The sequence below is a fragment of the Pongo pygmaeus genome, chromosome 13 (genome assembly GCF_028885625.2).
Source record: "Pongo pygmaeus isolate AG05252 chromosome 13, NHGRI_mPonPyg2-v2.0_pri, whole genome shotgun sequence".
NCBI lineage: Eukaryota > Metazoa > Chordata > Mammalia > Primates > Hominidae > Pongo > Pongo pygmaeus.
Window position 1 is genome coordinate 109761050 of NC_072386.2, and position 14086 is coordinate 109775135.

Sequence of the window (14086 nt, forward strand, 5' to 3'; positions counted from 1 at the left end):
CCCTTGGCAACTATGTTGAAGGAGAAAATACAAAAGCAGCCAGTGTAATTTGGTGGAAGAAGGTGCATTGCCAAGGGAGTCAGAAAGTGAGGGTCGAGCCCTCATTCAGGCAGTAACTCTGGGTGTAATCATGGGCATGCCATTCGTCTCTGAGCCTATTTCTCAAACTAAGGCGTTTGATGAGCTGATATTACTTATTTTCCTGTGACTATGTGAATGTACCCCCTCCTAATCCCACCTACTGGCCAGCTTGCATTAGTTTTAATGTATTCAGAATGAAAGATGATGCCCTATGGGTAAGATAGCATTGTCACTGTATTCCCACCCCTGTGTGAGAAAGAGTCAAAAAGAAGAGAAAACACACACACACACACAAGGAATTAAGCATAAAGAGGGAATAAATCTTAACCGAAGAAATATCTTCTTTATCTATGTCCATTTCCTCCAAAAAGGAAAAATGGCAGTGTCAGTTGTACATTACATATATCTCTCTTTCTTTTTAGTGTTTAATCTTAGCACCTGCACAGCAGAGATCTTTCTTTACAATTCATTGCATATGCTTTCTCCCTTCTCCCCCAATACAGCACCTGAGGCCTAAGAAGCAACTCCCTCAATGCTCCACAAAAGGCTGAGACCCTTCTTCATGACAGAGTGAGTATAGAAATAACAAACATGCCCAACGCTTTTATACAGTTGCTAGAACGTTTTCATTTCCAACAAATGAAGATTTTCCTCCTTTTCTTTGAATATTAATTACATTTTACAAATTTTTGTGGGTTTTTTTGTTTTGTTTTGTTTTGCTTCATTTTGTTCTGTTGTGTGTGTACAACAACAGGAAAAGTCCATAGCAAGGAGTCCCGGGTTAGCAGAGTTTGGCTGTCATCTGGTCCGACTGTTTGAGGATCTCCGTGTTGTACAGGTCCAAGGCGTGGTTCACCCTGATGATCTCGCTGTTGGTCAGTTTCAGGCGGTGTTTCAGCATACAGGAGAACAAGTCCAGCTGGGGTTTCCCCGGGGCCACAGGAGGGGCCAGGCGATTAATTCGGTCCCGAATATCCAACAAGAGGAGCATCACCGACGAAGAGGAATAGAACTGGCCGCCCTGTGTGTAGGACTGGTTGACCTGCTGCACGGCGCTGCGCAGGAGGTCGGCGTTGAACCTCAGGCTATACCCGAACACCTGCACGTCTGAGATCTTGATGTAGAACTGCCTCTTGGAGGGATCGGACAGGTCCACGGGGCCCTGGCCAGTCTCATTTCGCAGTAGGGTAGGTAGCCGAGTCCGACTACGTAGGTAGATGTGGACCGTCTCGAAAAATGTTTTCCACCGATTGCCCAGCAAAAGAGTCCAGTTGTAGCACTGGCTGTTTTGGAGACGGATCTTCTCCCAGCGTGGGTAGCCAAATTCCCCGAAGGGCATGTTCCAGCCCTCCGAATGGCTCCCGCTAAAGGGGTTGACATAGACAAAGAACATGGGGTCCAGGCTGCTGTTGCGCATCTGGCAGATGCGCATGGACATGCCGATCACCATGTGGATGAAGTCCATGCGGTTCTTGTTGCTCTTGAGAGTGAGGGACATGCGCTTGCGCCACCGAGGGTCAAAGAAGGTGTCAAGGCGGATCTCGTTGCTGATGAAGGTGGTGTGGACGTAGAGGCGTGAGTCCATCTTCTGCAGCAGGTACTTCAGCTCCAGGTCCTGGAAGTCCAGGTCGGTCTCAAAGCTGATGAACTGCTCGCTCCGCTCCGAGTCCACGTTCTGTGGTTCGCAGCGGCCTCGATACAGCTTGTAGCCCTTGTTGCAGGAGCCGCAGAGGGAGATGTTGGCCAGGCTGCACATGGCGCAGCTGTTGTTCCCGCCTATCACGCAGGGGATGGGGCGCTGGCACAGTGTGGTGCTGCCATGGCACACGCAGCTCCGCTGGCTCTCCAGGAAGGTTCCCCAAAACCCATTCTCATTACAGTAGAGGAGCGACTGGACCCTTGCAAGCCACTGCTGAATTGTCCTGGGAGATAAAGGAAAAATGGAGAAGGTTAACTACCGTGAATGGGTCTGTGAGTTACAGTTATCCAACTGATAATGCAAACTGGAGCTGCCCAAAGGATGAAAGGACTGGATGGAGCAGTGACAATAGGAAGGGCATCGAATATAGACGTAAGAACTACATTGTAGCTCCTCGTAATGCCACAAACCAGCTGCATGACATCGTACTTTAGCTTCCTAATGTTCAATGTCCTCATCTGCAAAGTGAAGGGGTTGTAGTAAATGTTCCTTGGGGTCCTTCCAGCTCTTTGATTCCATTATACACTAGTCCCAAAGAAGTGTGATTCAGGAAATGAAAGTGTCTAGACTCAAATACCCCTTCTGGATGACAACATGTTGTAAACAACCAGCAATGAAAAAGACCTTAGGGGTTATTTGTTTACTTAAACTACATGTTTCAACCCCCATTACAGATTCCTCCCATGAGGGTATATAACATTAACAACTTCAACAAAAACAAATAATTATATTTTATCATACTCTAGATATCATGTAGTGCTTTTCTACTGATGATCTTACATGATCCTCACGGTGGTTTTTTAGAACATGTTAGAAAGGGGTTATTTCCCAACAGATGATGGAGAAGGTGTGGAGAAACAGGAACACTTTTACACTGTTGGTGGGAGTATAAGTCAGTTCACCCATTTTGGAAGACAGTGTGGCGATTCCTCAAGGATCTACAACCAGAAATACCATTTGACCCAGCAATCCCATTACTGGGTATATATCCAAAGGATTATAAATCATTCTACTATAAAGACAGATGTACACATACGTTTATTGCAGCACTATCCACAATAGCAAAAACTTGGAACCAACCAAAATGCCCATCAATGATAGACCGGATAAAGAAAATGTGGCACATATACACCACGGAATACTATGCATCCATAAAAAAGGATGAGTTCATGTCCTTTGCACGGACATGGATTAAGCTGGAAACCATCATACTCAGCAAACTAACATAAGAACAGAAAACGAAACACCGCATGTTCTCACTAATAAGTGGGAGTTGAACAATGAAAACACATGGACACAGGGAGGGGAACATTACACACTGGGGCTTGTCAGGGGTTGGGGGGCTAGGGGAGGGATAGCATTAGGAGAAATACCTAATGTAGATGATGGGCTGATGGGTGCAGCAAACCACCATAGCACATGTATACCTATGTAACAAACCTGCACATTCTGCACATGTATCTCAAAACTTAGAGTATAATTTAAAAAAAAAAGGGGGGGGGGTTATTTCCCTGCATTTTTCCAGAGCTCCAAACTCTCCATTCAGTTGCATTTCTATTGCAGCCTCTGGGCCCCCTCCCCACAGGCCCTCAACACTATAAATGATACCAAAGTCAGTCTATAATCTGATTTCAGCCACTGAAACATTCTAATGAAGACAGATATTCCAACAGATAAGAAGCAGCATCAGAGTAGGAACAAATATGCAAGGCAGTCAGCTTAGAGGCCTCTCATCTTTCCTTTTTTCTGTTCAAGTCACCATTTGGCTGTCTTCTGTGCTACCAATAAACCCTTGTGTGTCTAGCACTTTTTACCCTGCACAGGGTATATTCACTCCAATTTTCTCACTTGAGCCTCACAGCAACACCCTAAAAATACCCTGGGACTTGAGGTCAGTCAGAGACAGCTGAAAATCCTGGCTCCACCTGCAAGCGGAGGTAATGCTGGGCAGTTTTCTTCACCTTCCTAATCATTCCTACCACACAGAGCTATGTGAGGATTATATGAATTTTTATGTGAAGGCTTAGCCCCAAACTTGGTACTTATTAAGAGCTCAATAAAAGTTAGCAGTTGTTATTCCTGCAAAGGGACTGTCAGCAATATTTTACAGACATGGCAATGGAAGCTAAGAGGTGAAAGGATATGCTCAAACAATCAGAGAGTACGCTCCTGACTCACAGCTGTGGCTTTTTGCATTGTCTGTCAAGCGAGAGTCAAGAGCTAAGGCTGTCATGTGCTGTGGAGATGGTGATGGTGGTGATGATGATGATGATGCTCTCAGTGGTTCCTGATCTTCATTTTATAAAACTAGAAACGGAAGCTAATTTGCATTGTACTCTCTGTGGTAGGAAGTGTTAACAATCCATCTATTCTATCACTTCCACTGATGAGCCACAATCCCCAAACCACAAACACCAAGAGCCTAATTAGGCAGTAGAGCCTAATGTTGAAAAGTATGGTTGTTGGCCCAAGCGGAGCTGAGTTCAAAGCTGCATTCTATAACCAGGATCAAGTCACTTCATCTCTTTAAGCCTCAGTATCAATATCTAAAATGAGGATAATAAAGCCCATCTTAGGCAGCTGGTGAGAGGATTCAGTGAGATAATATATTTAAAGTGCTTAAAAGAGCCTGGCACAGAGCAATTACGGAAAAGGTAATAATAAAAAGTACTCTCATCCCAGAGAATAAGCTCTTCCTTTGAAGGTATTGAAACACTCTCAGGGATTTCACTATCGCTCTGGAGTTTGAAGAAAACCATTTTGTTATATCCATTTGAAAACGGACACTGTTAAAATGGCTTCCCAGCATGCTTTGCTTTCAATGAGTTGCTTATCGGCTGGGAGAAAATGGCGGAATAATCAGTGGGCTCCTTGAAACCCTCTCCTTTTTAAATCCACAGAACCACCCGGCCCTGGCGATAAAACCTCCCTGACAGTATCCAAAACACTGTATTAAAACCCCTCGTTTCTTTGTCAGTTTCCCCTCCAGGCTCTTAGGCTTGAGAGGAGAGGTCCCTCCTTCTCCGAGCACCTAGCCCAGAGGCTGGCTCTACAAATGCTTGCTGAGTGAATCAATGTTTGATGAATGAATGCATAAAGAATATTCATATTTTTCTTGTTAGTTTTCATTTAAAAAAGGAAAAACAAACTTCTCCCTCTCCCCTCAGGACTGCAGTATTCGTTTTCCGTACCATCCACCCACACAGCTCCAGGCCTCCCCAGTTTCTGCTTCGTGAGACCAATCCTATTACAGGCTGGAGAACAGCAGCAGGCCCAGCCTTCAGGAAACGGAGCTGGAATAATAATGAGCTATGTGGCTCCCACCTCCCAAACCAGAACATTGACTGAATATTGGGTATGAGTCATCTGATATTTTTGTGAGCTGCAGGGGCCCTCCACACGGCCCTGATTGCGTGGTTCCATCTGACGAGAGCGTCATTTCAAAATGCCCCTTTCACATGGCCCACACTTGCCCCTGTCACTCCCTCTCCAAGTGACAGGACAGTACCCCATTTAGAGTTCCTCTGTTCCCATCTGCAAGGCATTCTATAACCCCGTAGAGCGCCCCCTTTCTCGTGTCTCATCATTGGGACCCTTTGTAAGGACCACAGCCCCCACTCCTTGAATCAATGCTTCATTGTGGCTGAACTCTCAGAATCCTCGGTGAGGGAAATAAAAAGATGAAAGTTCCTGGTGGTGCTGCAATAAGCAACGGGGCTAGTGGCAAATTAGGATTCCAGCCCTGTCAGGCAGGAGGAATTGGGGACAGAGGGCCTCTGAGATACATTCGCGAGCTGCGTGGCACCTGCATCTCCTGACCTCAGAATAATCATGAGGTTGTGGGCTGTATCAAAGGAGGCATTAATGATACAGCAAGAGGACTTAGAAAGCAGGTGGTGTTCACGGGGAGCAGGGAGCACGAGGCTGAGGGAAAGAGGAAAGAAAACAGAGGGGAAAGGTGGAGAGTGGGGAAGGGTGATAAGTGGAGAAAAGGACTTGGTGTTGGAGATGGTGGGGAAATGTGGAGCAAATGAGCAGACAGAGGCTATGGAGGAGACCCTGGACAGGGAGGATGAGATGGAATGAAATTAGAGTGGGTAGGATAGAAACAAAGAGATGCAGCCAAGGCATCATCTGTGTTAACTCACAGATTTGAGAAAGAGCCCAGGCTGGGGTTCCTAATTCAACTATTGGATGGGCCATCTAAGGGTGGGCAAGTTGTCCATTCTCCTCCTTTTCTAGAGAGGCCAATTGCAGAGACAGTGGGGTCAGAGAGGTAAAGCAATGTTACCAGTGAGTCCTGATCCCCCAGGTCAACAAACTTTCTTTTGCTTTTCAATATTTCATTTTGAGATTAGAACCACAAAAAGCTCATTTCATTGTGTGTGTGTCTTTTGAATACAAGCAAATTGCAATAATGAGGAAAAAGCCTCAATCAAATCAATCTCCTATACCTCTCCTATCTCCAGCCAGTTCTCTCAGTAGTTATCATGCATAGTCATAAACTCTACAAGGTTCAATTGTAGGCAGTGCCCTAAACCAGCTGAGAGCATCAGTGACTTACAACTATTGAGTTCTCACTGTATACCAGGCATAGTGCTGGAGGCTCTTCATACTGTCTCCCTGAACAGCATATGAAAGCACCTCCATGTTACAGACAAAGAAAAATGAGTCCTTGAGAAGTGAGATAACTTGTCTGAGATCACAAAACTTGGTATCTGAATGTGGAGTACCTTTGTGATCTCAGACAAGTTATCAGTGCACTTTCTTCTAGGTATCATAATGTAAAATTATAACGATATGGTGAGCAATAAGAAGCAAGCAAGACACAAGAAAAGAAATGAAATAATGGAAAAATACTGAAAGTTTGAGCCTGTGAAGGGCCTATTATCACATTCCTTGCTTCCTCTGGACCTGCCAGGGTCCCTCTCCTCCACTCACAGATAATTGGGGCTCCCAACAAGTGCATAGGGAGATGCTGGGGATCAGGGATAGCAGGGATTGCGATCTATAAATACCATTTCCCAGGCTAGTTGGTGATAGCCTGCCTCAACCCTGGCAACAGAGAAGCAGCTTAACAGGCTGCTCCAGAGGGGAGGGTCTCACAAAGGCTGACACAACCCCACTGAAAGACAGTCAGTGTAAGGCAGGGAGGAGCAGGTTGGTTTTAAAGTGCTTTTCTCTGTCCCTAAGGATCCAAAGCATCTTCCATCTGCAGCCAAAGCTGAGATGCAATACATCCAAATCAGCATCTTTCTGTTGGATGGGATTTCAATTCATTCTGACAGAGGGCTGAGAGGAGAGAAGGAAGGAGAAAGTAGGAGAAAGAAGGAAGTTGCATTTTCATTTCTAAAGTAGAAAACCCTGGAGCCTGATTGGTAGGTACCCACACTGGCTCTGAATAAAGCAGTTTTGACCAGGGAAACTTCAAGAAGAAACCTTGGGAATGTTCATCTTTCTCATGTTTAGGCCTGAACACAGAGACTTGGTTGCTGAGGTCAAAAAAATCAGTGTTTCTTAAGTGTTTTCTACATCGTGGCAGTTACCACTTTATCCTCACATCAATCCCATGAGATAGGATTCGCTTGTGATTTTTATCCCACCGATGAGGGCATTGAAGGCCACAGAGAGACTGTGACTCACTTTGGTCACACAGCATGGGAGTAGCAGAGCAAGGTTCAGGATTCTTGGGTCCAAACCCAATACTCCCTCATGCCCATGCTCTATATTCCCTGCCCTCTAAACCCCCGACTGGAGGAGAAAGAGGCTCTGGACCGTGTTAACACCTCAGCTGCCCCCCTGCAGGCTCTGCCTTTGCCTCAGCCAGGAATTTCTGGCAACCTGACAGGTCTCCTGGTGACACAGCATGGAGTCGCTCATCATTTCGAGGACAGTCTCTGCCACCCAGGGCTTCCCATCAGTGCTTTCAAAGGTACACATCTCCCTTTCAGAATTCCCTGGCTGGGGAGCCCAGGCTGGGGTTCCTAATTCAAGCAAACTCCCTGCTGATTTTAATTGGAGGTTTTGCCTAGGATGGGAATACAGTGTGGGGCCAGTGGCATTTTAGGGGAGATCATACAAATCGAGTGCCAAGGAGAGAGGAAGAAAAACAGATCTAGGTTAAAATAGAAAGCTATAATCCATAACTCCCATTTGCCTACCAGGAGTGTGTATTTAAAAGTATAGAGGAAATGAAAAAAATGAAATTGGAGCTCTGCATTGTTCTTTTATTTATGCCCTTTGCTTTTTCCTTGGCATTTCTTTGACATTGTAATGGGTGCCCGAGTAATTCTGTGACTCCACAAAATGTATATTCCACAGACCACAGACTAAACTGAGAAGACAGTTATTTTTTTAGGTTTCTGATGATGTGCTCTTCTTTAGTTGTGCTGTGTGTGACTCTCTCTGTGCGTGTGTGTGTGTGTGTGTTAAAGAAGTGGTATTTATAAGAGATGAATACGTCAAGTCAGTGGTGTCAGAATGCTTGAGATTCCGCTGAAAAGAGCCTCAGAAATGCTATGGATGTGCCAGTATGAATTATAACTGGCCATCAGACTCACTCTGTTCACTATTTTTCCCAGATAAATATTTAGCTTTTAATCATTACCCTCTTTGAGTTTCTAACATTGCTTTCATAACCTGTTTTTCCTTCTCTCAGTTCTTCACGTGGTGTCACAGCCTCATTGAATAGCTCATAATAATAAGGAAGAAATACCAAAAGAAAATGTTATGGTCCCTTGTCATGCTGAAGCTATTTTCTAATTTTCAATTGTGGAGTGAAGGTAATAGGTCTTACTGGAGAGGGCAGAGGAAGAGGGAAGAAGGAAGAAGGAGAAGGACATCAATGTAAAAAATCCAATAGGGTCTTTAAAATTAGGTTGTCAGGAGCTTAACTGAGGAGGATTACGAAACAGTTTTTACAATTACACAGTTCTGTGTCTGGAAGGAGGTGACAGGCAACATCAGCTACATATTCAAATTCAGCATTTTGCTTTGGGGCATGAATGTGCTGAAGACAAGTGAAGGAAGGCGCCTGGAGCCTCTCAAGGGTGACAGAAAAGCTAAAAACAGCAGGACACTCCCTGGTGGAGAGCTACAAGAGTGGTTTATTCTTCTTGGGCAGTAGTTAGACTGTATAATAACAGACTCCAACCAAAAAGCTATGAAATTAGAGGGGGCTACCCAGGGTCTAGTGGGCCTTAACCCTGAAGTACAATAATGGTCATCTAGATCTATGATCTTGGCAGTGAGAAGCGGTGATCACAGGTGAGAGAGTAAGTTAAATAAGTGCTGGGCCCTGCTCTACCCCTATTTGACCTTGGATATTTGGCCTTGCTATTTGACCTTAAATAAGTCACCTGTCCTCTTTGACCTTCAGTATTCTTATCTGTCAAATGGGGAAGGTAACATCTACTTTTCACTTTGTCTTAAGAGCTAGGATGGAATATGCAAAGTTCTAGAGAGACTTCCAGTGAAAAGAAGTAATGACTGACCATTACTAACCATGATTGTTACTGAGGGCAAGGAATAACTATGCTTTATAAAATTATTCCTCTTGGTTACTAAAACAGCCCAGTTGATTATAGCCTAATATCTTCAACTCATTGGTTATTCAGTCTCCACAGTTCTAATGAATGCTGTCACCAAGATACTTGAAGAAGAAAGAGCTAACATGAGCTTTGGAATCCAAAAAGAAAAAAAAAAGGAATATTGAGTCATAGCTCTGCTACTCATTATTTAACCTTGAGTTAATTGCTTGTCCTTTCTAAGCTTCAGTTTTCTCAACTACAGAATGGAATAATAATACAATCCTTGCAAGGTTGTTCTAAGGCTCAGATAAGATGATATGCATGAAGTTCCTAACATATAGTAGGTACACACTGTCTCTCATGCAAACAAACTATGTTTCTCTTGAGCTCACATAGTAAATGATCCCTTTGAAATCAGTAATTATAGATGTAAAAACTCAGAGTGGGAAAGAATTCAACAAATGCTGCTGGATCAGTTGAATATCCATATTAAACAAAATAAATCTTGACACTTAACTTCCTCTGTACTCCTAAATCAAAACAGATGGCTTGCAGATCTAAATGAAAAAAGTAAAATGACAACATCAACAAAACAACTTTTAGGAGAAAATATAGGGGAGCATCTTTATGACAGGAGGCAAAGATTTCTTAAAAGTGCTCACCGTAAAAGATGATAATTGATTAATAGGACTATACAAAAATTAAAACAGATTCATCAAAAGATACCATAGAATGAAAAGACAACTTTCAATGACAGAATATATTTGCAATACCTCTAGCTAACAAGAGATTGTATGTATAAGACATGCTAAGGTCTGAAAGCTTGTATACCCCCTCCCCCAAATTTGTATGTTGAAATTTCAATTTCCAAAAGGTAAGGATATTAGAAGGTGGTACCTTTGGGAGCCAATTAGGTCATGAAAGTGGAGCTCTCATGAGTGGAATTAGTGTTCTCATAAATGAGACACAAGAGAGAGACTCCTTGTCTCTTCCGACATGTGAAGACACAGGTAGAAGGTGAACCCAAAAGCCCTTACCAGACACCAAATCCACCAGTACCTTGATCTCGGACTTCCCAACCTTCAGAGCTGTGAAAAATAAATTCATGCTACTTATATGCTCCCCAGTCTTTGTTATTTCATTGTAGCAGCCTGAACAGACTAAGATAATACATAAACAACTACAAATCAGTGAGCACAATTCAGATAACCAAAAGGGAAAATCGGCAAATGATATGGACAGGCACTTCATCAAAAAGAATATTCAAAAGGTCAATATGCAATGAATCTCCACTTCATTCACTATCAGAAAAATGCAGATTGAACTAGCAATGATATATTACTCAGCAGGATGGCAAAATAGAATACAAAATTAAAAAGAAGGTAAGTGCTAAGTCATCAAGATTGTGGAACAATTGAAACTCTCCTAGGCTACTGCTAGGAACAAAACTTGCATCAACAAATTCAGAAAACTGGAAGTATGTATTAAAATATTCAGTAAGTTGAACATATGAATACAGTACATCCTAGCAATTCCATGCCTAATATGTACACAACCAAAAGGCATATATAAAGACATGTATAAGATTGCAGTACTATTTGGAATAATGCCAAACTAGTCAAATGACCATCAGCAGTAGAAGAGAATTCTATATACACAATAAAATATTTTTGAGAATGAATGAGCCACAACTACACAAAACAAAACAAAATGGAGGAATATCTCCATTTAGAAAGATGAAAAGGTGAAAGAAACCAGACACAAAGAGTTCATTTCATATATAAAGCAAAACTGACCTACACTGGATGAAGCAGTGGAAAAAAATAATTCCCTTGGGGAGAAGGTTGATAAGTCTTAGAATAAGACACAGGGGGCTGTACAGTGCAGAGAATGCCTTAGTTTTCGATCTGGTGCTGGTCATACGTGTGAATTCACTTTGTAAAGATTCATCTTACTGTACATTTATGTTGTTTCCACTTTCTGAATGTATGTAATACTTTAGTAAAATATTTACCAAAAAGATTGTCCTTTAAAACAATCAGAATGGTATTTATTAATAAGGCAGCAAAACATGACATTTTCATATCACTTTCAAACTTTCTAAAGCTCTTCTGTTTGTTCTCTAATTTTGAGCTCACAATTTATCTGTGTCCCAGGCTGGGTTGAGAGAGTATCATTTCATTCATATCATTACACTTTCATTTTAATGCTATGAAAAAAACTGAGACTCAGAGAAGAGAAGTAACTTCCTGATGGTCATTAGTGACTTGTCACATCACTGGGACTAAAACTCACCCATGCGTGAGTTTGTTGGCAGGACGTGGAGGGTGGAGGTAGGCAGGAGAATTGGGTGATGGCTCTGACAGACGATTAAAAAGAGCAGTCCATAGAAATTATAAGACTTATGTCTATTTTTGACTAAATCCCCTGAGCTTACAGATTCTATTCCAAACAGGAAGCTACTTCCGAGCCACGGGGGGTGGGGGTGGAGGAAAAAAAAAAAGAAAAAACCAAAAACAACAGAAAGGAACTGGAGATGCTTATTTTCTTGCCTTGCGTCAGCCAAGTGAGTCAATTGCCCTACTTGCTACAAATGCAGAATGACAAGCATGGGTGAAAATGGAGAGATTCCTACTAGTGTTGACTTAAATAAACCCAGGACAGCACTCGCAGTGAAGCTTAGCCACTGCCACACATCTCCCTGCCCCTCACTTAGATTGTACACCCTCGGTTGCCACCATTTTGGACCTCACCACCTTTTTTTCCTGCCCATAAATAGAAAAAAAGTTCCAAAGATATTCTCAGCTAAAAGCTTCATTGCCACATAGTTAGAAGGACACTTGTAAGCACTTGTGATTGACAGCCAGATGCCCTGAGCTAGCCTGACTTCACATTGTGGGCTTGTGCCTCTTATTTATAGGACAATTTAATACACACTCAGAATAAGTCTTGGTTGCGCAAATTGTACCCCCTGCTCCCCACTCCACACTTGCATGCACACAAAAATCAGTAGTCAGGGACTATCAAAGGGAGATCAAACTATCTCCTGGGGAGAGCTGCCTATGAGTTTATAGTGACAATTCCAGAATCTTAAAGCTAAATAACACTTAGGCAAGGCCTGGTCCCTGTGACAGATGAGAAAGAGAGTCCAGGGACATTAAGTAATCTGCTTGTGGTCACACAAGTAGTACCTGGAAGCCCAGAACCAGAATCTTCCCCTTGAGGAAGAAGCCTGCACACTTCCCAAAATTTATACTGTTAATCTTCCTCCTAGCCTTCTTCAAAGAGGCCTATAACATCTTACCTGGGTGACTGTGCACTGAGTGAGAAAAGGAAATAATAATGCTTTCCAAAGACTTTTGCACACTGGCTCTAAACTGACACATTAATTCCAGGAGATGCAAAATATCACTGTGGTCTACCAGTCAGAATAAGAGTGTATGGAAGTCAGATGATGAATGGAGTTTTAGCTCAGGTCCATCTCACAGTGGGTCCAGTGGGTACTTCCAGTGGTAGTTCCCCAGTCCTAGAATGCACATTGGGGATTATATCATAACTGGAATATCCACCAACTGGTAGCATCCCCTCCCTTCCCTCATTCGGTACCCACACTATCTATACCCCTCTCCAAATAATAGAATAACAGTATTTTATGGTACATTCGCCCCCACTTAAACCAGCTTTCAAGAAGACCAAAAAAAATTAACAAGAACAATGACAACACACAACAACAAAATATGCACCTAAACAGCAGCTGAAACCTTAAGATAAATCCACTAAACAACAATCTTGATTGACTAGACTTTAAAGGACAATCTTGCATTACAAAATATTTCCTCATAACATCTCTGAAGAGTGCATTCCCCTTTGTACTAAAATTATCACAGGCTTGTGGTCAGCAAGATGACTGACTAGAGGTGGCTAACACTCCTTGCCCAACACAAAAAAGGACCAAAACAATGAACAAACAACCAAATTTTGACCAAAGTGACTAACGGAGAGCACCGAAGTACAGTAAGGGGGTGGTGAAAACCCTGTGAGGCACCGAAAAGCAGGATGACTCTATAGAGAAGGAAACAAAACATCTTGTCTCTGCTACCTCCTCTCCCCAGTCAGGATTAGCTCAGAACCAGGTGAGCCCTTTTCCTGCAGGGAAAAGTCTTCATGGGCCTTAAGCCCAGTTTAGGGAACTGCCTGGAGTTTGCACAGCTGTACTACTCCAGAAAAGAAGCCCACGTTGTATCCCACCCCCGACCCTTTTATTCAACCTGCTACTGCACTGCGACATTTTGAAAGCAAAGCCCTGCTAGAGTGTGTTTTTCTCTAGTGACCGGTAGCCACTGCACTTCTCCATCCCTGAGGCACTGACATCATTGTACTATGATCATACACAGTAGTGCTCCATTCCCCAGCCAAGCTGCTGCAGTTCCTTACCATGGGGAACAAGCTGCCTGGGAGGCACTCCATCTCCCCCATTTCATTTGTTGCTGTGCCTGGCACCCAAGCCCAGGGCACTGCATGAGCTCAGATGTCAGGGTCACAGCCTAGGCTCAGTGGAGCAGGCAGTCTGTCCCCATGGAGAAGCTATGTCTGGGAAGGTAAGGCAGCTGTGTCCCCTCAGTGCCTAAACCAGCCTGTTGCCCCAGCCCCAGGGAAATGAAGCTCTGGCCAGGGAACAGCTGCAGTTTGGCACCCTGCCCCTCCACAACCAGGTACTCTGGCCCAGGAGAGAAGCCACACCCAAGTCAGGAGAGAAGCCTCACTTTCTGGATGCCTG

At 43.4% G+C, this 14086-nt stretch overlaps 1 protein-coding gene across 2 annotated transcripts in view; it reads right to left on the minus strand.

The window, feature by feature from the left end:
• Window positions 1–404: 404 nt before the first annotated feature.
• The window catches only part of BRINP1 (BMP/retinoic acid inducible neural specific 1), a 196990-nt gene continuing 183308 nt past the window's right edge, over window positions 405–14086 (minus strand). For both annotated transcript variants that reach the window (XM_054502297.2, XM_063649867.1), the window contains exon 8: window positions 405–2003. In XM_054502297.2, the coding sequence (XP_054358272.1) occupies window positions 863–2003 (1141 nt within the window). In that variant the 3' untranslated portion in view covers window positions 405–862. The remainder of the gene's footprint in view (window positions 2004–14086) is intronic.